The sequence below is a fragment of the Geotrypetes seraphini genome, chromosome 3, assembly GCF_902459505.1.
Source record: "Geotrypetes seraphini chromosome 3, aGeoSer1.1, whole genome shotgun sequence".
In the NCBI taxonomy this organism is placed as follows: domain Eukaryota; kingdom Metazoa; phylum Chordata; class Amphibia; order Gymnophiona; family Dermophiidae; genus Geotrypetes; species Geotrypetes seraphini.
This window is the reverse complement of record NC_047086.1, coordinates 307,021,594-307,046,215: the sequence shown is the minus strand read 5'-3', so window position 1 is coordinate 307,046,215 and position 24,622 is coordinate 307,021,594. Positions and strand designations below refer to the sequence as shown.

Here is a 24,622-nt window from a genome sequence, read left to right as displayed (position 1 = left end):
CCATTTAAAAGAAGGGCTTGTACATCGTGAAGAGTGTGAAGGGTAGTTGGGTGACCAAGGGTCAGAAGAGTAACCATCTCTACCACCATAGCACATGCAGCCAGGGAACTTGAACAGGAGTGACTATAAAAAAAGGCAACAGAACGTAACTTACCGCCATGTTCTCCCTTCATGGTGTTACAATAGTCCCAAACAAAGAGATAAAACATGTGGGCATAAGCAGGAAAACCCAGACTTGAGCTAGAAACCAAAGCACATTTCATAAGTCCATCTGATAAGAGCAGTCATTTCAGAAACCAGGGTCTGTCTCAAAATCTGGTCATAGAAGGAACAAGCAGAGATCCATTGGCGGCAGTGACCAATCATAGCAAGAAAAGTAAGCATGTCTTTCTTGGTAGCTGGGTGGGGCAGACCCAGAACAGCAGCAAAGCAGAAAATGCAGATTTTCCTCTGACCATGAGACAGGACAAAACCCAGGTATTTCACTTCAGATGTACACCAGTGCAGTTTATTTCATGACACCTTGTGACCACACACAGACAACCATTATAAAAGGTGCAAACTATCAGCCTGACAGGTCTCCTGAATTATGGAACACAAAAAGTTGTACAAAATAAGGATAGGACCATGAGGGGCAGTGCATGACTTGTAGAATAGCCCGAAGGACATTCCACACTAGGTATACTGTTGCTTAAAGGTGAAGGCAAAAAAAGAGCTGAAAAGCCTCACCAACAAGGACTAAAATAAAACATTCTTTAGGACAATGACAGAAAAAAAATCATTGGCTGCCGGTGGAATGGTGGAAGAAACATAAGTGCAATGAGAATTACCAAAACACTAACAGCCCTAAAATCTAGGACGAAACGGGGAATGCCATCAGCTTTGACAACAAGAGCGATGGGTGTATTATAAGAAGAGATGGCGGTTTTGATAATGCCGGAGAAAAGTCAAGAAACAAGCAGGGGAATCTCACCTTACTGCTTGATAAAACCAAGAATGAGTAACTTCAAAGAAGCACTATAGGGGGTCAGTGGAAGCCCAAACAGAGAAGTCTGGGGGAAGGGACAAAAACATTCATGCACAGACCCTGATAATTATGAAAGCTGCTTGTATACAAGCTGCGAAGGAAAGATCTTAGACTGATTCAAACAGCGCTTTCACTTCATTCCACATAACAGCACGTCCTACCTCAGTATTAAAGATTGTTAATGTGAGCTGAAGGAAAAATGTCATACATACACACAGCTATACAAGTCTCATTTGTCTAGGAGTATCCTAAGTGCCTTATGACTCATTACAAAACCAATATAACAATGCAAAAATATTCGCTTATCTTACCTTATAAGCGAGGTACAGTAATAAGAGACAATAAAATCTTATACTCTATAAAAGTTTTAACCTTACAAATGACAGAGTGGGCAGGGGGGGTTCTATAAATAATTTCATTCTTCCCGAAAGAATGGCAGCTGCTTATATTCACGAGGGGCGCTTACCGAAAGTACCCCGATATTTTTCCCAAAAAAACTCCATAATAGAACCCAAAGCTTGAACTTAAAATAAGGGGTGGGTACAGGTCACCACTACCTGGTGAGTATTAAAGAACAGAAAAAATTCAGAAATACTCACAAAATATTGGTGATATCATCTGCCCATCGCGGACGTGCCCCCAACTGAAAAGGATTTAGGTCCCAATTCCTGCCCCATACTTTCTCTGTCTCTGTCATTTGGAAGTCAGGTACCTGGGGACATATCTTAAAGACCAGAAATCATCTTCCAAAACATGTCCAAATTTTATTATGAGTTTCACATCTTTTATATGAATCAGGTTTGTCAGCATGTGACGTAAACACAAACCATATATGGACACAGGTCACATGAAACTTTAAAGACATCAGCATTTTTTCTATCTGGAGACAAGTCCACAGAGGGTCAGAAAAAGCCTTAACCAGCAGAGCTTCTAATCTAAATCTGTCTGTAAATACGGCTTAACAAAACAATTGAATTCACTTCACAACATCTCTGTTTAAACATACATGTCCTTGTAGTATTTTCAAAAAGGGAAAGACAAACAGGGTCTGGTATTATAGCCTAAAACAAGGCCTAAGGACTTGATACGTGTCCCTTCATAGGGGAAAAGAGGAATAAAAGGAAAAAGAAAAAGGAAATTATTTTTTTTTCTTCATATACTTTAATGGACATTAAGATGGCTGCTACAAATGACTCATTAACTGATTAGAAAATTTCAAATTAAAACTGAAAAGGATTCTAATACAGAATTGAAAACAAATGAGATGATAAATATTCATAAATTCATATTTACCTGACGTCATAGGAGGGAGGGCGGAACATCGAGTGAGGCCTTGAGGGAATTTCCTTTGATAACAGCCAGGGAGATTCCTGAGACTATTCCCTGGAGGGTGAATGCTGTGGAACTTTGTAAATGGGCAAAGGTTGAGTTGTAGGTGAGCTGCTGCTGCTCTGTGGATTGAATTCCCCTTATAGAGGTAAATAGCGGCTCGCCTCCTCTCTATGGTTTTTGGTGCGGTAGTTACTTGGATTTTCTTGATTTTTTTTTTCCAAATCTTTAATAAGGGTCTCCATATCATTAATTTGTTTATTTATTTATTTATTCCAATACGTAGAATATGATATGACAATCCCTCTAATATATGCTTTAAAAGAGTCCCAAATAAAATACCATGGAGAATCAGAAGGTTTATTCAATTTAAAAAAACTCTTGGATTTCCTCCTTTATTTTATGAACAAACTCTTCCTTAAGTAATAAACTTGAATTAAATCTCCATGGGCATCTTGTCTGAATTTTGCATAATCCTTTCAGATGTAATAATACAGAAGCGTGATCTGAGACTGAGATTTCTTTAATTTCTGTTTTGTTAATATGTGATGTTAATGATTTACTTATTAAAAAGAAATCTATTCTTGAAAATGTTGCATGCAGAGAAGAATGAAAGGTAAATTCTTTATCCACCGGATGAATTGTTCTTCAAGGGTTGATTAACTTAAACTGCAATAATAAATCTTGCAACTTTTGCCATGATCAATTCTTTTTGAATGAGCAATTAGGTTTCTGTCCAAAGTTGGATCCAAAACATTATTGAAATCACCTCCTAAAAGAGGATTCACTATTTACTAATAAAACTTCAGATATCTCATCAAAAAAATAAGATTATCCACATTAGGTCCATAAATATTCATGACTGAAATCTCTTTTCCATTAATAAGCAAATTAATCTTAATCCATCTTCCATATAAATTGTTTTATTGAGACAAAATAATTATATCTGGACAATTACATATCAAAATAGCAACTCTATTTTTAATACCATCTCCAGGTCCAGATGGTTTAACAGCAGAATTCTACTTAGCTTTTCATGAAGAGTTAATCCCTCATTTACTAGCTTATTATTCATATTTATTCAATATAGGAATAGTCACTGGTACATTTACTGAAACTAACATCATAGTAATACCGAAACTGGGGAAGGATCATCTTCAGGTTCAAAATTATAGGCCTATATCTTTGATTAATGTAGATGCTAAATATACAGTATGCTAAAGTGATAGCAAATAGATTGCAGAATATTTTAGCCACGTTAATTAACTCAGATCAAAATGGATTTATGATTGGGTGATTTTCATGTGATAATACGCGGATGTTCACTAATGTAACCTGGCATACTTCAGAAAATGATATACCACGATTATTAGCAATGAGTCTGGATGCAGAGAAGACATTTGGCAGAATGGAATGGATATTCATTTTTGAACTATAGCAGTGGTTTGACTTCCCTGAGAAAATTATTCAGATGATCAAAATTCTATATACGGCTCCAGTCACCATACAACAAGATGCCAGATCCATTTCATCTTACTAGAGGTACGAGACAGGGATGTCCTCTTTCTCCTTTAATATTCAATTTGACCTTGCAGCCTCCTTTAATATTCAATTTGACCTTGCAGCCTCTTTTGATAGCAATACGTAGTAGCTTGAAGATTAAAGGAGTTTCTTGTGTATTAACTGAAGTTAAATTATCGGCGTATGTTGACGATGTGCTGTTATATACATTGGAATCTGTGCCACATATTTTAAGTATTATCAATAGTTTTTCTGCTGTTTCTGGATACAAATTGAATACTACAAAAACAGAGGTTATGCCTTTGAATTTTCCAGATGTGGGTCAATCGATTAAATAAATGGGATTTTCATGGTCGCCCTATAAAATTAAATATTTAGATGTTTATTTTGGACCAACAATTGAAGAAACAATAGCTTTTACCATTACATATATGTATCAATAATAATAAAGCCCTATGTGCGCATGCGCACTTCTACCTTCGTGATCCCTGCATCCGTGATCCATAGCTCCGTAGCTCCATGGCAGTGTTTGATGTGTTCAGTGGTTTATGTGCAGCGGACCCTTTTCCTTTTGGTTTAGTTTTGGCGTGTGGCAGCAGCAGCGGACCGGGGTGTGTGTGTGTTTGAAGCGGCGGTAGGCCAGATGGTAGGTAGCAGCAGCAGGGGCTGGTATGGGAAGGGGGGGGGCAGGCTTCGGTTTCGGTGCTGCAGGGAGGCAGGCAGGCAGGCTTTAGCACTGCAAATAGGGAGGGAGGTAGGCTGGCTAGCTTCGGGGGAGGGGGTGAGACAAAGGCTGGAAGGCAGTGAGCGGAGACATAGGAAGGAGCACTGGGGGCATGTGGGTTCAATTTGAGGAAATGCTTAAGGGGGAGAGTTCTTGGGCAGACTTGTTGGGCCGATGGCCCTTTTCTGCCGTCATATTCTATGTTTCTATGTTTCTAAGGACATGGGAAGGGGCACTGGGAACACTATGACATGGGAAGGGGTATTAAGGACATGGTAAGGAGGCACTGGGGGCATTAAAAACATAGTAAGGAGGCACTGGGGGCACTAAGGACATGATAAGGAGCACTAAGGACATAGGAAGGAGGCACTGGGGGCACTAAGGACATGGGAAGGAGGCACTGGGGCACTAAGGACTTGGGAAGGGGCACTAAGGACATTGGACTGGAAAACAGCTAACGTCATTCCGCTCCACAAAAAGGGTTGCAGGACGGAGGTTGCAAATTACAGACCGGTAAGTCTCACATCGATAGTGAGTAAACTTATGGAAACATTAATCAAACACAAATTAGATACGATCCTGAACGATGAGAATCTATGAGATCCCCATCAACATGGATTTACAAAGGGAAGGTCCTGCCAATCCAATCTAATCAGTTTCTTTGACTGGGTAGCAAAAAAGCTAGATATGGGGGGAGTCCCTGGACGTCGTGTACTTGGACTTCAGTAAGGCTTTTGATAGTGTCCCACACCATAGGTTATTGAGCAAGATGAGTTTGTTGGGATTAGGAGAAACATTGACTACATGGGTTAAAGACTGGCTCAGAGGTAGACTTCAGAGGGTGGTGGTAAATGGTACTCTCTCCGAAACATCGGAAGTGATCAGTGAAGTGCCGCAGGGCTTGGTCTTGGGTCTGATCCTATTTAATATCTTCGAAAGGGACCTGGCTCGGGGGCTTCAAGGTAAAATTACATTATTTGCTGATGATGCTAAACTATGCAACATAGTGGGCAAAAGCACAGTGCCCGACAGTATGGAGCAGGACCTACTCTTACTGGAACATTAGTCCACAACTTGGCAACTAAGTTTTAATGCCAAAAAGTGTAAGGTCATGCACCTTGGCAGCAGAAATCCATGCAGAATTTGCACCCTAAATGGTGAGACCTTAGCAAGAACTGCAGCAGAAAGGGACTTAGGAGTGATCATTAGTGAATATATGAAGACTGACAATCAAGTGGAGAAAGCTTCATCCAAGGCTAGACAAATGCTGGGTTGTATTTGAAGAAGTTTCATCAGCCGGAAGCCCGAAGTTGTAATGCCGTTGTACAGGTCCATGGTGAGACCTCATCTGGAATATTGTGTACAATTCTGGAGGCCACATTATCAAAAGGATGTGCTGAGAGTTGAGTCGGTTCAGCGAATGGCCACCAGATGGTCTCAGGACTGAGACAGTAATTGCTGCTATCCTGGACAATTTGCGTTACTTGTTCAGTGAGGGCCTCAATGCCCTAATCATGCAATTTGACATGAGCTCTACCTTTGACTTGGTGGACCATGGAAAACTGTTACAATGCTTAGACGCAATTGGAATCAGAGGAGAGGTACTGAACTGGTTTTGAGGTTTCCTTATATCACGCACCTACCAAGTCCGTTTTAATCACGATCTCTCTGACACATGGAGCAATCCATCTGGAGTGCCACAGGGATCACCACTATCCCCTTTGCTCTTCAATGTTTACATGTCCTCATTGGGTGCACAACTGTCCCAGCTGGGGATAAAACTATTTAGCTACACTGACGACTTCACGATAATTATCCCATTCACTAACTCTGTCTCAGAAGTCACCCACAAAGCAACAGAAGTACTAAATTGGATGGAGCAATGGATGACCGAATTCAGACTAAAACTAAACTCAGAGAAAATAAAATTTTTCATAGCATCGCCACATCCACTTGACACTAAAGCACCAATGTGCATCAATAACCTTAGTTATCCCATTCAACCCACTATGAAGATATTGGGAGTAACACTGGACCAGAGCCTCTGGAAGCTTTGGTCCATCAAAGCTTACTTCGATGTCTCATCATTTCGAATTCTGGTACAATTCCTTATACTGAGTCAACTCGATTATTGTAACATTGCCTACTTGGCACTCCCCCAGAAGAATATGCGGCGATTGCAACTGGTACAAAATGCAGCGGTTAGACTACTTTGTGGACTGAAGAAGTTTGATCACGTAACTCCTTCCTATCGACTTCTACACTGGCTGCCGATGGAGGCACGTGTGAAATTCAAGTTTGGTTGTTTTTGCTTCAAGGTACTTTATGGCTTAGCCCCTAAATATATAACAGACCTTTTCTCTTCCACAACCAACAGACACAAGCAAAGCTCACACCCGAACTTTGTTTCTCCACCGGTTAGAGATTGTAAATTTAAAAGTCATCACCAACATCTTTTCTCACATCAAGCAGCACTAGAACAATTACTCGTGCCTACTACCTATAGGGAATTCAGGAAATGCCTAAAAACACATCTGTTCCTGAAATACTTATGAAACCAACCTATACAATCTTAGTCCTCAACAAACGATCTCTAGAAATATCAATCACTAAGTCTGTACTTTGTTTATTCCACTCAATCTGTATCATCTTTAATCATTGTAAACCGCATAGAACTTCACAGTCCTGCGGTATATAAATTATTATTATTATAGGAAGGAGGCACTGGGGCGCAAAGGACATGGGAAGGAGGCACTAAGCACATAGGAAGGAAGGAGGGAGGGAATAGAAAGGGACAATTGTTGGACCTGAGTGTAGAAAGCGGCCAAGAAGAGAGAGAGAGACAGAAAGAAAGAAAGAAAGACAGACAGACACATCTACTCTAGCACTCGTTAATGTAATGGGCTTAAACACTTATGACCATATAAATAAGGTAACTGCCTATGATCAAGTATAATCTTAGTATGTTATCTGTTTTATTAGAAAGGTCAGTATATCAAACGCTGGAAACTATGCTTACAAAGTTTTTATGGAACAATAAGACTCCTAGGATAAGTTTAAAAAAAGCTCAAATGTGATAAAGGATGTGGAGGTGTCAACTTTCCAAGTTTCTTTGAGTATCACTTGGCTTTCATATTGAGACAAAGCTCTAAGTCAGGGGTATCAAAGTCCCTCCTTGTGGGACGCAATCCAGTCGGGTTTTCAGGATTTCCCCATTGAATATACATGAGATCTATTTGCATGCACTGCTTTCATTGTATGCTAATAGATCTCATGCATATTCATTGGGGAAATCCTGAAAACCCAACTGGATTGCGGCCCTCGAGGAGGGATTTTGACACCCCTGCTCTAAGTGGCTAGATTCACAATCTCAATCAATAATGCCTGCCTGGCTTAAATTTGAGAAGAAATTTGTGAAACACCTTTATGGATAATACCATTTACTGTTGTTAAATGTGATCTAGGGAGGAACCCTGGGATTGTATCTTCTAAATTAGCATTTCAGGAATAGGAAAAAACAGTTAAGCTTAAATGGAATGAAACATATTGGGCTCCAATTTGGAATCATACAAAGTATAAAATACAGAGATCATCTGTGGATTGGAAATTCTGGAGAAGAGCTGGAATCTGGCAGATTAGATATTTAATGCAACATCAAGATTGGATGCCATTTTCTGTGTTAAAAGATAAATATAGTCTACCAGAACAGCAATATTATAGATGGCTTCAGCTATCACATTGTATAAAATCAGTACATACAAATTCCAAGTTACAGTATATGCAACCAGACTGTGTATTACTTTGTTCTATGATATCAGTAGGAAAAGGAGTGGCTTCTCGATGGTATATGTATTTAAAATTGAATACATTTAAGACTCCAAAGGGATTACAAAGCCCTCGAGAATTTGATATAGATCAGAAAATTGATGAAATCCAATGGAAGATGGTTTGGACATCAATTACAAACTTAATGCAATCCTCGTTCTTCCTAATGCACAAGGTTTTGTGGACCCCTTTAAAATTGTCAAAAATAGATGTCTGTAAAGGGAAATTCTGTTGGACTATTGGAACTAGGGAACATATGATATTCAAATGTCCATATTTAGCTACATATTGGAATAAAGTTTGGACAACCATATCAAATTTGCTTTCTATATTAGAATCACTAACTTACTCAATAATTATTTTAGGGGGATTTGGTTTAAAATCTGCAATAGACAGTCCCAAAACTGAAGAATTATTACTGAAGAATTTATTAATGATAACAATCAAAACAATATTATCTAATTGGAAGGATTTTTCTAGATTGGATTATAATGGATGGTGGAACACAGTATGCCTGTATAGTAAATATGAGAAAATATATGCAATTAAGAGTGGTGGCTTCAGAAAATTCAACAAAATGAAATTTTTTAGTTAATTTAAATGACTTTTTGCATTGTTGTGACACCTTAGGACTAATTTTTATTTATGTTGTTCTTAATATTGTTCTTTATGGCCTCCTTTTACGAAACTGCAATAGCAGTTTCTAGCGCAGGGAGCCGCGCTGAATGGCCTGCACTGCTCTCGACACTCATTGAGTTCCTATGAGCGTTGGGAGCAGTGCGGGTCATTCAGCACAGCTGCCCACGCTAGAAACTGCTATCGCAGTTTTGTAAAAGAGGGGGTATGTATTTTTAATATTTAATATTGTGTTTATTAGTCTATCTTGTAATGTTTAAAATTTAAATAAAAATATTTATGAAAAAAAAGAAAACAAATTGCCAGATTGAAACAAAGATAGGAAAAATGTTTTTATTTTCAATTTAGTGATTGAAATGTGTCAGTTTTCAAAATTTACATCTGTTATTTTTTATGTTTTGAACAGTTCAGGAAGCAATAGATTTCTTTCTATTTCTTTTGTGGTGTACTGTGGGCAGTGTCTGGCATATTAGGGTTTTGTTGTGTACAATAGCACTTTTAGGGCTAGATTCACTAAGCCCACCGATCGTGTCCTGACCACTTTGTGACCACTTTGCAACCTGGATCCAATTCACTAACTTTCTGGCTGATCCTCTCCGCACCCGATCCGATCTGCACATGCAAATGAGGGGAAATGCATGCATAAGTAGGAAGGCAGCGATTCACTAAACCAAAGAAGGAACACCGTTTGGGCTGGCCAATCCAAACAGGAGCAACTGCTGAGGACCAGTTGCTCACATCCCTGCCGACTCTCCTGCTCCATGCCGCCCTGAAATCCCAGCCCTGCAATCCAATAAAACTTCCCCCAAAACTTTCTGCTCTCTGCCACCCTGACTCTGGATCTCTGCTGCCCCAACTCTCCTGCAGTGCAGTGCAAGCCTGTGGTTTTAACCCACTGGTTTAAAGCGGGGCTACATTATGGCGTGTTCTGTTCTGTTCCAGTACACGCCACAGTGCAGCCCCGATTTAAACCTGTAGGTTAATACCACGGGTTAAAACCGGATGTTTGGGCAAGGCTTCACATATCTGCTACATCGCTCCTCTGGATACAGAAAAAACATTTGCCGCTTGATATTCTGGGGGTTGGAGGCTCTCCCCTGGCGCTCGGTGCTATATCACCTGCCACCAACGTCTGAAAGTCTACAGAGCCTCTGGGCACCTCTCCTTTGCCAGCTCCCATTCCTGAGTCTCCCAACTCCAACCCAGCACAGCAGCCCCCAAATCCCTGCAACAACAGAAGCGAGCAGGAGCAGAGACATTATTGTCTAGAGCACGGGAGCAGAGACAGACAGCAAGCGCCTGCGCAGACCATCTACAGGCAAAGAAGATGGTCTGCGCATGCGTCTGGATCGCTCTGCAACGATCCATGCAGTCGCTGTGGGGCGTACCTCCGATTGCATTAATTTGCATGAGGAGGCTTGGTGAATCGGTCACCTGCGAAGATTCGGCCACGAATCGGCCGCAGATCGGATCCCTAAATTAAGTTTAGTGAATCTAGGTCTTAGGGCTCCTTTTACTAAGGTGCACTAACGTTTTTTAGCGCACTCTTGAAATTACTGCGTGCTACACTGCGCACTACGCTTCTAGAACTAAGGCCAGCTCAATGCTGGCGTTAAGGTCTAGTGCGCGCTATTATGTGCGTTAAAGCCCTAATGCGGCTTAGTTTCTGGGTTTGTATTTGAAAATGTGTTTTTTTTCTGTTTTCTGTATGTGCGACTGAGGCCGGGTGATCTGGTGGGGATAGTAGTCTAGAAACTTTGGCTGGTGTCATGGCCCCATGTAGGAAGATATTTGTCGTCTCTCTTTCAGCTTTTTCGGACTCAAATAAGCCCCAACTTAAAAATTAGTGAAGACCACTGTCCTACCACCTACTGTATTTTTGCACTGATTTGTGTTGAGTGGGCATCAAAGAACTCACACTTCGTCTTTTGTGCAATGCATGTTGTTTATTAGATTAAATAGTTACAAAAAAAGGATACAGGATACTGTGCTAGACCCATTAGTCTGACTCAGTATTGCTAGTCTTAAGCTCTTTGCAGGATTTTGTGTTACTTCTTGATGTACTGCTTTGGCACTGAAGGGGAGTTTTCTGTAGCGGTTACTGAGGTGACATTGCATCTGCCTTGACCTCTCTGATAGTGAGTTTAACAAAGTAGCATACTATTCTATAATATGTATAGTTAATTGAATATTTTTAATCCAGTAATTGTCTATTGCCTATGTTCAGTTTATTCTTGCCAAAACAAAAAAAAGAGAAAACAAAAAAAAACCTCTGGAGTGACGATGTTCCTAAATGGACTTTATTTGAAAGTGTCAAAGTTCCAAAGGTTCACTGAAATCATCCACATAAAATAATTCCATCCACATAAAAATAAATCATCCACATAAGAGCCTTAAAGGACCTAGTCCACTAGGGATACAGGACCCAACACGGTCCGCGTTTCGACAAAAAGTCTTCTTCAGGGGTCCCTGGGGGTCTTATAAAGGCGAGTACGTGGGAAACAATTGTGTGGTGAGCTGGAAGTGAGACACTGCTTGCATTTATTCTTGCTGTAAATAAATCCAACTAACTAAAGTAAGGGGACATTTTATTAAGCTGCGCTAAAAAGTGGCCTGCACTACTAGCATGTTTTTCCCATGCGCTGAAGCCACTTTTAGCATGGCAGTAAAATGGATGTTCAAATAAAACCTTGGATTGCAAGTAACTTGGTTTGCAAGTGTTTTGCAGACAAGCAAAAATTTTTATTAAATTTTAACTTGATATGCAAACAATGTCTTGCAATACAAGTACATACAGTATACACACATTATAACAGAGCCGATGGTTCTTCTCTCTGACGCTGCGGGAGTGTAGTGACTGTTCTAAATGAGCGAGGTCTTGCAATACAAATACGTGTAGAGGGGCATAATTGAAAGGAACGTCTAAGTCCGTTTGCGTCTAAATCGCAAGTCGTCCAAAGTAAAAAATACGTCCAAAATTTTTTTTCTTTCAAAAATCGTCTAATTATACATCCTGCAGATCTGATCGTCCAAGTCGCTAAATCGCCCATCTTTATACCACATTTTCGTCCAAGTCAAAAATACCTACAACAAACCCTGTTGGACGTGGGAGGGGTCTGCAAAGTGATGGACTGAACACCCAGACATGGCACCTAAATAGTGGGGTACCTTACAGGGCATTGCAGTGAACTTCACCAAAAGGGTGCCATGTCTTCTCCTCACTACAGCTCCCTTATAGGTCATGGTGAGCCCCCCAAACCACCTCCAGAATCCCCTAGACCCACTTATCTACCACCCCAATAGCCCTTATGGCTGCAGAAGCCACTTATATGCCAGTACAAAAGGGTTTTGGGGCTGTATAAGGGAATGCACATGTTTCATTATCAATGCAGTGATTACAAGGGCTTATGGGCATGGATCCTCCCCTCCATGAGTCCCTAACCCACCCCCAAGACAGCTTAAGCCGCCTCTGTGCTGGATGACTAGGCTTTCCTATGCCAGGCTGCCAGGTGATGATGGTCTGGAAGCTGAATTTTAAAGATGTGATTAATATTTTTTGGGGGTGGAGGGGGGTTGGTGATCACTGGGGTAGTATGTGGGTGTCTGTTTTATGTGTTTGCAGTGCTTATCTGGTGACTTTAGGTGAGTTTTTGTGACTTAGACTATGTTTTACATGGTCTAAGTCACAATGTCCAAGTTCCGTCTAGGCTCTTTTGTAAAACTTTCAGTAACCCCACTGTGGCCCGAGCGGGACACCACAGCGCTCCAACAGGTTACTTAGATGTATTACACCAGCATGTGACCCAGGATGGAGTCACCCTGCAGGACTGGACTGAACTCAATCAGGAATTCCAAAAATCAAAATCACACAAACAAGGTGTATGGAAACATAGTTCAGCTTTACTGCTCCAAACATAAAGGTAAGCGGTTCATCAAATGTTAGTAGGCAAAACACCAGCAAAGCAAAATACAAAAGGCAGGAAAAATAAAGCAGTACCAAAAATAAAGTCACAATGGCAACTAAGGATTCAGCTCACCTCAGAGCCAGCACAAACCTACTCCCAAGCAGGTTGTGCAATCTACCAAAATGCAGTTCAGTGCACTGGCTCCAGCAATTCACAGTGCTTAAATCTAAATAAAGCCTCTGGCAACTTTATACTACTGCCAGGCAAGGAGAATGTCACAGGTTTTGTAAAGTAAAGCCACAGGACTGGCTTTCAAAACTCCCACCCAGGGTGACCACAAAACCTCTCCCCAAAATGACACTCCTAGCTTTAAGAAAACAACCAAAAATAGTCCAAACAGGCAAACAGGCAAAAAAAACACCACTCACTGTTTGCAGCTGGAAATAAGGTCCACCTGCATGGGCTCAGGAAAGTTGGTATCACATTCTGTAAAACTTTCTTGACAATCCATGGGTAGTTCCACATCCAATACCGTCAGCTCCTCAGCTTGTCCAGCTTCCATTAACTCCATGGGTATAGGCCCAGGGAATTCCTCAAGGAGGCAAGGCCTGAACTTCCTCCCTAGCCAGCCTGCCTGTCTGATCTCAACTGCTGGTTTACATACTCTAGGGACACGCCCTACTCTACCTGAGCCAGCAGAGTTCAATGAGGCTCTTGGGCTCCTCCGGAGGTGACTTGGGTACAGCTCACCTAACTCACTCTCAGACAGTTCAGGCTCCCTCTGGTGGTCAATGGAGATATTATCAGTATCAGGAACCACATATACATTCCTGATTCCTCTCCGGGATTTCTTTTGGGTCTGGCCTTGGAATCTAACTGGGACCTTGGCAGGGAGAATGCCTGGATGGTCACAACATGCTGTACGACTAAGTCTAAGCCGGCCCACATCCCGCCCAACTCCCACCCTTGACACTCCTCCTGAAAAGCCCCATTTAGCTTTTGTCGTTCAGTGGCACTATGAAGGCATAGGTCGTTTAGAAATACGTCCAAACCCATTTTTATTATCAGCACTTGGACATATTTGGATTATGAGCCCCATAGTATTTTATATTAAAGTTTTTGGGTTGTGGAACGAATCATCTGAGTTTCCATTATTCCTTATGGGGAAATTTGCTTTGATTTATGAGTGTTTTGGATTACAGGCATGTTTTTGGAACGAATTATGCTTGCAAACCAAGGTTTTACTGTATTTCCTATTTGTCCTAATAATGGCCATGTACTAATTCCCAATTAGCTTGAGGCCATAACCACATGAGCCCTTACTGCCACTTGTTTACTAGGTGATAAGGGTTAACTCACTAATCGTTTAGCCTGCAGCGATGTAGTTGTGCTAACCAATAGCACAGGGCACACCTACTATTCATCTCCAAGCACACCCCCAGTGCCAAAAAACTAAAACTTAATTTTAAGTGCGTGGGATGCCTGACCACATCCTGCGGTAGTACCTTCATAACCTCTGGTAAATATGCATTAGTGCTTACCACAGTTCAGAAAAAGGGCCCCTACATAACTCCCCCCTTTTATGAAGTCATGTTAGGCTTCTTTTTTATCACCGACCGCAGAGGTATTAGCTCCGACGCTCAGGAATTCAGAGTGTTGGAGCTAATACTGCCGCAACCAACGATAAAAAAACCTAACGTGATTTTGCAAAAGAGGGGGGGGGGGGGCTTAAATAAATAACTACTTTAGCTAAATAAAGCCCTCTTCTACTAAGCTACGGTAGAGGCTTCTACCACAGACTGGAGCGCTCAATGCTCCGACGCTCATAGGAATTCTTTGAGCGTTGGAGCAGCATCGGAGCATTGAGCGCTTTGGGCCACGGTAAAAACCTCTACTGCGACATAGGGCTCCTTTTACGAAGGCTCGGTAGCGGTTTAACGCACGTAATACCACATGCTAAACCGCCGGCCACGCTAGCCGCTAACGCCTCCTCTTGAGCAGGCAGTAGTTTTTAGGCCAGCGCAGGGGTTAGCACGTGATGAAAAGTCACGCGCATTAAACCCGCTAGCGCGGCTTCGTAAAAGGAGCCCTTAATAAAAGGAGGGGTAAATAAATAAAATAAATGAGCAGACATAATTCAGATCCTCCTTGTCCATGAGGAATCTGCTGCTCCATAACAAGAGGATGTAAGGTAAGCAGCTGTGATATAAGAGAAGATTGAATACAGACAGATTTCAGCTGCAGCCGCCTGCAGAATATTTTTAAAAAAAACAGTTTATCAACTGAAAAAAACCCTGAAATTACAAAGCCTTTTATGAAGCCGCGGTAGTGGCTTTAATGCGCGCAACTTTTCATCACGCACTAACGCCCCGCGTTAGCCGAAAAACTACCGCCTGCTCAAAAGGAGGCGGTAGCGGCTAGCACAGCTGGCGGTTTAACGCGTGCTATTGCACGTGTTAAACCGCTACCACACCTTCGTTAAAGGAGCCCAGAGTTCCAATTTCCAGACCATTTACAAATATGTTAAATAGCACTGATCCCAGTACAGATCCCTGCGACACTCTTCCGTTAAGAAAAATGGCCATTCAGCCCTTCCCTCTGATTTTTGTCCAATGACTAATTCCTAATCTGCAGCAGAATATTGCTTCCTATCCCATGACTCTTTAAATTTTCTCAGGAGTCTGTCATGAGGAACTTTGTAGAAAGCTTTCTGAAAGCTGGAAGGTTACTACTGCTACTTAACATTTCTTTAGTGCTACCAGACACATCCACTGCTGTACATTAAACATGCAAGAGCCACTCCCTGCTTGAAAGAGCTTACAATCTAATTACGTATGAGAGATGAACAGGACAAAAAAGGTAAATTTATATATGCTGCTCAGGTAGGGACTTACAGAGGGAATGGTAAGGTTCAGAGAGACTGGAGGTGATTTTAAGGTAAAGAGGCAGAGATGGGGGTGGGTGATGCACCTCATTTAAAAAATTCCTGGCTATGCCACTGCAGAGCAGTGCCCCATTCCATTTTCCTACTGTTGTACAGAAAAATCAAAGTTTTAGGGCTCCTTTTACGTAGGAGTTTAAATTTTCTTTTAGAAAGCAATAGAGAATTAAGAGCAGCTACGGTGTTATATAGCTAAGTCCACCCCCTCAGTTGTAGGAGTGGATGCATAAGAATTTGGAAGTTAGGGGAGAGAGTGGGTAGGGTGGAAGGGAAGCTAAGCTAATTTAAATTCAGTACTGTGAATAGTAAATAGAATAATGTTACAACATCCAACTTGTTTTTCACGAAGGCTATATAAAACATTCAAAGAAAACCTCTGTCTCATGCAGTTGTCATTAAGTCTAATTAGATTTTATATGATAGTAAACAAACCCTTTGGCCAGCCTTAGAAAGAAGCAACGCACAAATGGCAAAGAGTAATATGTAATACAATTTTAAATTTGTTTAGTCATGCTTATCTTTTTCTCTAACGTAATTATACTAGGAATGAGTGCATGATAATGTTTCTAATAGTAGACCAGTGATGAATAGGTTATCAGGTTCTACAAAGCATGTAATAAAAAATTTTTAAAAGATACATTTTCTAAAAAAAAAGCAGGCGACTCGCTGCATTTTGTACGTACTCTGAGAAGGGGTTGTTGTGCGGAGCAGTATCCTTTGAATGGGTAAGTTGTAAATTTATTCTGTTTTATTGGGCACATTTGGTGTGAGAATAGAAATTTTAATTGCAAATATATTTTTTAGGAATTAAGGGGCCATGTGCCTAAATTGCGCTATTTATTTTTAGCGTAAGTGGTTTCCATTCAGGTACTCAAGCATGTTTCCCTATCTGTCCTGGTGGGCTCACACTCTAATGTGCCTGGGGCATTGGGGGATTAAGGGCCTCTTCTATCAAACTGTGCTAGCAATTTGTAGCGCAGTGAGCTGCGCTGAATGGTCCGCACTGCTCCCGACGCTCATAGAGTTCCTTTGAGCATCAGGAGCAGCGCGGGCCATTCAGCGCGGCTTTCTGCACTAAAAACTGCTAGAGCAGTTTGATAAAAGAGGTCCTAAGTAACTTGCCCAGGGTCACAAGGAGCAGTGTGGGATTTGAACCCACAACCTCAGGGTGCAGAGGCCATAGCTCTAACCATTGCACCACATACTCCCCTAATGTAGCAATTAATGCAGGTGCTATGTTTAAAAAGTTTATGCGGCATCTTTTTAGTTGAAGTTTATTATCTTCTGCATCCACAACGAACACAGAAGGAAGCATAGAAAGAATGTCGAATTGGCATGGGCTGCATCTAACATGAAGGCAGTTACCATGACAGATATAGGAAAGGGATCTGGGATTTGAATAGAGCTCATACTTTTCCAGCAATAGTTCAAGGTTGCATTCAGGTGCAGCAGTTATTTCATTCTGTCCTCTGAAGCTCATAACCTCAGTTTCAATTTGATAACAGCATGATGTTAATGCCACTTGGATGGGTGTAGCTAACTGCACTGAATTTTGTGCAATGCCCGGGTTCTCAACCCAGTCCTTGGGACCCACCTAGCCAGTCAGGTTTTCAGGCTACACACAATGAATAGGCAAAGTAGTTAACCAAGTAGTGCCCAGTATTAAAATTTTGACGTTTCACTTTATAAAATGGATCTTTGGGTTGGACGGTTTCAGAGCATGGGTGTCCCATCTAGCATGTATTTTCAAACAGGATACGCGAGATGGACATATGTTTGGGATGTTTAGACCTGGATTTTCCTATTCTGACTTGGACATCCTTTCAAAAATGTCCCTCTTTATTGGTCAAGGTGTAGAATGGTTTGACAAAGCAGAAGTGGCCATTCAGTCAACAATCTGAAGGAAACAATCATTGCAATTCCTTGACTAGGGAGTTTTAATAATATCTCTTGTGTGCAATTCCCCTATTACCCTTACCCCTTAACTGAGTTCCCCCCCCCCCAATACACTGGTCATCAGATATCAGTCAGCCCAAGCTGAATGCTTGATAACTATATAACTATGCAAGACTGAGTGAACACCCCTCTGGTTGGCTCTTCCACACAAAGGCACATAATCACAATAATACACCAGTGTATGGGGGTACTCATGTCCTAATACACCCACCCCTATCCCACCCTCACCTACATAACCCCAAGCCAATCTGAATTTCCACAAATTACTATTAGCACTTTACAATTTATATATTACATGTTTATATGTTACACTGGTTATCCATACAACAAAGAGTGCAGTTTAAGATTCTAGCGACTATCCATCAGACATTGTACCATGTCTCTCCGAAGATATTACAGGAACTCTTTGAAATTTATAAACCGAAAAGAGAACTTAGATCTGTAAATGAGATGAAATTAAGTTTGGAGGGCAAGATGTTGGTTACGCACGTTAGGATTGGAGCATCAATGATGTCCATGGCGGGTGTTAAACTCTGGAATGCACTGCCTGGTATTCTATGATTCTGTACTGGGAGGGTGAATTTTAAGAAAATGCTGAAAACGCAATTACAGTGGTACCTCGGTTTGCGAGTGCACCGGTTTTGCAAGACGAGCAAAACATTCGCAAAATGGGCGCCCCAGAAACCGAGCATGCCTTGATTTATGAGCGCCCCCCAATGATCCGGCACCCTTCCCCCCGCGATACGGCACCCTCCCCCCCACGATCCGGCACCCTCCGCTCACATCGCACCCCCTCCCCGCCGCGATCCAGCATCCCCCAGGCATCCACCCACCCACCCGATCACATTTCTTACCCCCGTTTGGCACCGGCACCAATGCACAGGACATGCCGGTGCCCGAAGATCTGCCTCCTTCGCGCTAGGCCTTGAGCATCTGCGCATGCTCAAGGCCTTCGGGTTCCCATTCTCTCTGGGAACCCGAAGGCCTTGAGCATGCGCAGATGCTCAAGGCCCAGCGCGAAGGAGGCAGATCTTCGGGCACCGGCACCGGCATGACCTGTGCGTTGGTGCCGGTGCCAAACGGGGGGTAAGAAATGTGATCGGGTGGGTGGGTGGATGCCTGGAGGATGCCGGATCGTGGAGGGGAGGGGGTGCGACGCGAGCGGGGGAGGGTCACCGGACTGTGGGGGGATCGCCGGTTCACGGGGGGGAACGAGCAGGGGGATGGCGGATCACGCGGGGGGGGCCCTTCATGAGCGGGGGGAGCAATGCCGGTTCTTGGGGGGGGAGGGAGCAGCGCTGCTGGCCTTGGGGAGGGGGGGAGGAACATATCAAAGCGAGTTTCCATTATTTCCTATGGGGAAACTCGCTTTGATATACGAGTATTTTGGTTTACGAGCATGCTTCTGGAACAAATTATGCTTGTAAACCAAGGTACCACTGTATTTGCTAATGTTTTCGATGCTAAAGCTTATTCCATTTGAAAATATCTTCTTCTGAATTTTCTGATAATAAATAAATAAATGTTACATGTTTACAATTTAAATGTTACATGTTTAATATTCTACTTTGTGTTTGAGGAGGCAAGGTATTACAAAAAGGTTCCCACACTTCTTTTTTTTTTTTAATTAATCTTTATTCATTTTTAAAGTTCACAATAAATGTAACATATAATACAATCATTTATTCTTTAACATCACTTAACATATCATCAAATTCTAACTCGCATCAAATATCCCCTCTCCCTTATACCCAACAGTTGTTCATAAGCAAAAGAAATCATAAAATATTCCCATCTGTGGGCGGGGTTTGAGCCACCTGGGCCAATCAGGCCCTAAGGCCAGCCATTCGAGGGATGGCTGGCCTGCTGGTCCGACGGGCTTGGCACCCGTCCATCTGGCCAACGAATCTTACAGGTAATGGGAGGGGGATAGGGGGTGGGGTCAAGGGGTCAAGGGGGGTCTCATGGGTCGGCGGGTGGGGGGGCCGCTCAGGGGTTCGGGGGGCAATTGTGGGTGTGGGGGGGGTGCATTGAGGGCAGGAGGGCCTGGGATCCCTCCTGCTCGTATCTTAGTGGGGTTGGGGGTAGGTTGGTCGCCTGACCAGGAGGGCTTGGGCTCCCTCTTGCCCCAATGTCAGTGTGTGTGTGTGTGGGGTGGGGGGTGGGGGGGTCGCGCTTCGACGGGGCAGGAGGGCTTGCGCTCCCTCCTTCCTGGATCGCTAAGTATGTGTGTGTGGGGGGGGGGGGGGGTAGAGTCTGTAACCGGTGTTGTTTTTGACAGACACCGGTTACAGAATCCAGCTTTTAGGCGAAGGACTGGATCCTCCTTTGTCTAAAAGCCCTTGTTTTGGGCGTTTGAGACATAGGCTTTTTTTAGGTTGATTATATGGTGTAAGTTTAGACTTAGTGGTGGTCTGGGCATTTAAACAGCTGAACGTAGAAGCAGGCCATTATAAAAAAAAAATTCCTTTTGGACGTTTTTTTTTTGAGAATGGACATTTTCTCTGCTTCTACTTTCAACGTTTAGGGCCTTAGGCCAAAAGGAGATTTAGACGTTTTTTTTATTATGCCCCTCCACACTTTTTGTGTCATCTGCAATTAAGAAAGAACACTTATTACCCAGGAACAAAAAAAATAAAAATAAATTTGTTATATTGTAGAATAATAATGGGGAGTGGCCCTTTAGAAAAGAAAAAACCTACAGAAAAAAGGCAGCATAATGGTATACAAAAATCTTTTGCAAGTGCTGCTGGTTTTAAACCACATGGTAGAATGCTCAAATCAGACATAATCAAGGATGTAAAAACTGAATAAAACATGATCAAGATTATTAAATTATAAACTGAAGTGGGACCAATAAAACTAGTGAGTCACCAGAGCCTCTTGGCTGATTGTAAACAGAGCTTTCTATTAGCATTAGTTTATGAATATTTATATAGAGGATGCATAAAACCCATTAATAATCACTTGAATTCCAGATAAACCCGGAATCTTGGTGATCCTGGAAGATATACTGAGCCAAATTGACAAATTAAAGAGTGATAAATCACATAGATCAGAAGATATACACCCCAGGGTACTGAAAGAATTCAAATATTAAATTGCTATCTTGCTATTAGTGATCTGAATTTGTTGATCTGCTGTTAGTGATCTGTTAGTTAAAATTCACTGTAGGGCCTGAAGATCGGAGAGTGGCCAATGTAATGCCAATTTTTATAAGGGTTCCAGGAGAGATCCAGAAAATTACAGACTGGTAAGACTTAAATCAGTATCAGACAAAACTGTGGAAACTATTATAAAAAATAAAATTATGGAACACAGACAAACATAGGGATCCTTTTACTAAGGCGTGCAAACCGTTTTAGCGGGTGCTAATTGATTTAGCATGTGCTAAATGCTAAAGCGCCTTAGCATTTATTGCACGCTAAATCGGTTTTCATGCCTTTGTAAAAGGACCCCACTATGGGACAGTGTCAGCATGCGTTCAGCCAAACAAAATCTTGTCTCACCATTTGCTTCATTTCTATGAAAGTGTGAATAAACAACTAGATAAATGTGAACTAATTGATGTAATGCAGTAGTCTCAAACTTGCAGCCTGGGGGCTACATGCAGCCCACCAGGTACTATTTTGAGGCCCTCAGTATGTTTAATCACAAAAGTAAAATAAAACAGTTTCTTGATTATATGTCTCTTTAGCTTATAAATTACAATATTATTATTATTGTGATCAGTTTTGGAGACCGTATCTGGCGAAGGACGTAAGAAGACTTGAAACGGTCCAGAGGAGCGCGACGAAAATGATAAGAGGCTTGCGCCAGAAGACGTATGAGGAGAGACTGGAAGCCCTGAATATGTATACCCTAGAGGAAAGGAGAGACAGGGGAGATATGATTCAGACATTCAAATACTTGAAGGGTATTAACGTAGAACAAAATCTTGTGATACTGGGAGTTGGATCTGTTTAATGCTTTTATTTATTTCTCTTCCATCAGAGAGAGTGATTGGGATTTGAACCAGCAACATTAGGGTAGAAGGCTGTAGGTTTAACCAGTGTGCTACAAAGTGAGCTAACAAGCTGCATAGCAATTATAAAACTAGGTCCTATAGGCATTGTAAAGGAGGTCTACTTTTCAGCATAGTTTGGGCTTCATAGAGACCTGAGTTCTATGAACGAAACTTAGACACAGTTTGGACGTCCTTAATGTGATCTGCTAAATAGCTCTCTGGGTTTTTATTTTTGCTTTATTAAGAACATAAGAAGTTGCCTCCGCTGGGGCAGACCATAGGTCCATCCTGCCCAGCGGTCCGCTCCCGCGGCGGCCCATCAGGCCCATTGCCTGAGCAATGGTCTATACCTATCTATACCCCCCAATCCCTTTTTCTTCTAGGAATCTATCCAAACCTTCTTTGAAACCATTTAATGTTTACTTGTCTACAACAGCCTCTGGAAGCGCGTTCCATGTGTCCACTACCCTCTGAGTGAAAAAGAACTTCCTAGCGTTTGTTCTAAACCTGTCCCCTTTCAATTTCTCCAAGTGCCCCCTTGTACTTGTGGTGCAGACATCTTCTGATTAATTGGTTTCCGCCAGACACTAAGAACTTTCTTGAATCTCCCAACCCTAGGTACTCTCATTAAAACCGAAAGACAATTGAATCTTATATAACATATGCACTTTGTCTTCTTTTCTGGAAGACTTCATTTTAATGAGTGCATGATCAGACAAAAAAATATATTCACCACAATTTAATTGTCCAATAAATCAATCACGATCTGTGATATGACATTTACGTATGCACTCTGAATGAAGATCAAATATAAGGCTAGGAAAATGTATCTGTTAATCTATCTTGTTGAGTTATCTTTTCTTTGGGCCAGAAAGAAAGCTATTAAAGTAGCATATCAGCTTTCAAGTGCCTTCCTTTTTGGTAGACCAATAAAAGATATACGAATCTAAAAAGGTTCTAAATCTCTCCAGGACCAACGTATTGACTCAGACTCTGCATTACAGAATGGAAGAGGGTATTCTGCTTCATCACATGACTTGGCACTTTACTCAGCTGAAAAAGGATGCAATTGTGAAGAAATGATGAACCCCCATTGCCCCAGGTACATTAGGTAGAGTGTGAGCCCACCAGGACAGATAGGGAAAAATGCTTGAGTACCTGTATGTAAACCACTTAGGCTGCAAGTGGTATATAAATACTAACAGTAAACCAATCAATCATTTCTGGTGGTCAATTCAAACCTGCCATTGCAAAGATTCCAGTCATTTTCTTAGGCATGTTCAAATGGAAGGAGATATTCTCCTTTTTTTTTTTTTTACTTACTTTCTCTTATTTTGATTCTCTCTCTTCTACTGAATAACTATAATTAATTTACTAACTTTTACTAAGTTGCATTAGGTGCTAATGCACACTTAACACAGCAAAAATGTCCTAATGTGGAATGCACTAAAGCAGGGGTGTCCAACCTGCGGCCCCGTGAAGTATTTTGTGTGGACCCGGTCGAGGGCGATGCAGTGTTTTCCTCTGCTGCCCCCGGGTGCTTACCATCTTGCCGGCTCCCTCCTCTGTCTTGCTGCAGTGTTTACGCATTTGTGCGGCCCCAGAAAATTGTTTTTTCGGCCAATGCAGCCCAGGGAAGCCAAAAGGTTGGACACCCCTACATTAAAGTGTTCTGCGCTAGTTTTGCCATCTATACGTGCAAAGCATGGGGTAGTTATTTTTAAAAAACATTTTGCAGAGAGGAAGATAGGGGTGGAGAATGGGCATGGATGCCCTAATCAGCTAACACTCTTACATTACCACCACAGTAGCTGGTTGGCATGTCCATAATACGTCCTCTTTGCTTTATCACTTGTAAGGAGTTTAAGGAGTTCATGCTATGTGGTATGTTGTGCTATGAGGCAGGGAAGTATCATTTGAAGACCAAAGCATGAAGGAAGAGATGACCAATATGGAAGATGATTATAGAGAAAGGTAACTATCAAGTGGAATATCTAAGGCCTGGGTTTCTCAATTGATGGCTCAGTACGTCATCAGAGTAAAGCAAGAGAGGGTATGAAGTTTCCATAGGCAAAGGAAATTAACTTGAAGGAGTAGGGTAGTCATGTACTGACATTTTTAGTATCAGTGCTCCACTGCCAGCTTCTCTACCTCAGCTCTTTCCTTCTCTGACCATGACCTCATCAATAATTTTAGGAATCTTCAATCTATTGACCTGTGTACTCTCTCTGCCATAGTCTCCCCCCTCTTCTCAAGCACTACGCAATGTAAATCTATCAATGAAGCACTCTCTTCCTATAACACTATTCTTTCCTCTGCTCTGGACACTCTCGCTCCTCTCACGTCACGCCCTATAAGTTTCAAGCCTCTTTCAAAGGACCAAGTACATGGGTGTGAATAGGAGGAAGATAATGAATATCTGGAGAAAGACAAAGCTGCCAATGGGGTCAACCCGCTCAGTGAGAGATTTAGAGTCCGCTCCTAGCCCATTCTGTTCCACCCATCCCACTCAGCACTGCTCATTGCTCCACCTGGCCAGCCCATTGATCCACCTGGTCCCACCCATTGTTCTGCCTCTGGCACAGCCAATTGGCAGCCAGAGGGAAAAAGAGTGGCCCTCTTTATCTAGCAGCAGCAGGAAACTCTTCATAAAACATCATTTCCTGCTGCTGATGAATTAGCAGGAAATTATATTTTATGAAGCATTTCCTGCTGCCACTGAATGGGGAGAGCTACTCGGAGACTGCGACTG

The 24,622-nt window shown here is 42.0% G+C and overlaps 1 protein-coding gene across 1 annotated transcript in view; it reads right to left on the bottom strand.

The window, feature by feature from the left end:
* Positions 1-13,391: 13,391 nt before the first annotated feature.
* LOC117357280 overlaps positions 13,392-24,622 on the bottom strand; it is a 46,692-nt gene continuing 35,461 nt past the window's right edge. Inside the window, exon 3 of the mRNA XM_033937650.1 lies at positions 13,392-13,748. Within this exon, the coding sequence (XP_033793541.1) occupies positions 13,392-13,748 (357 nt within the window). The remainder of the gene's footprint in view (positions 13,749-24,622) is intronic.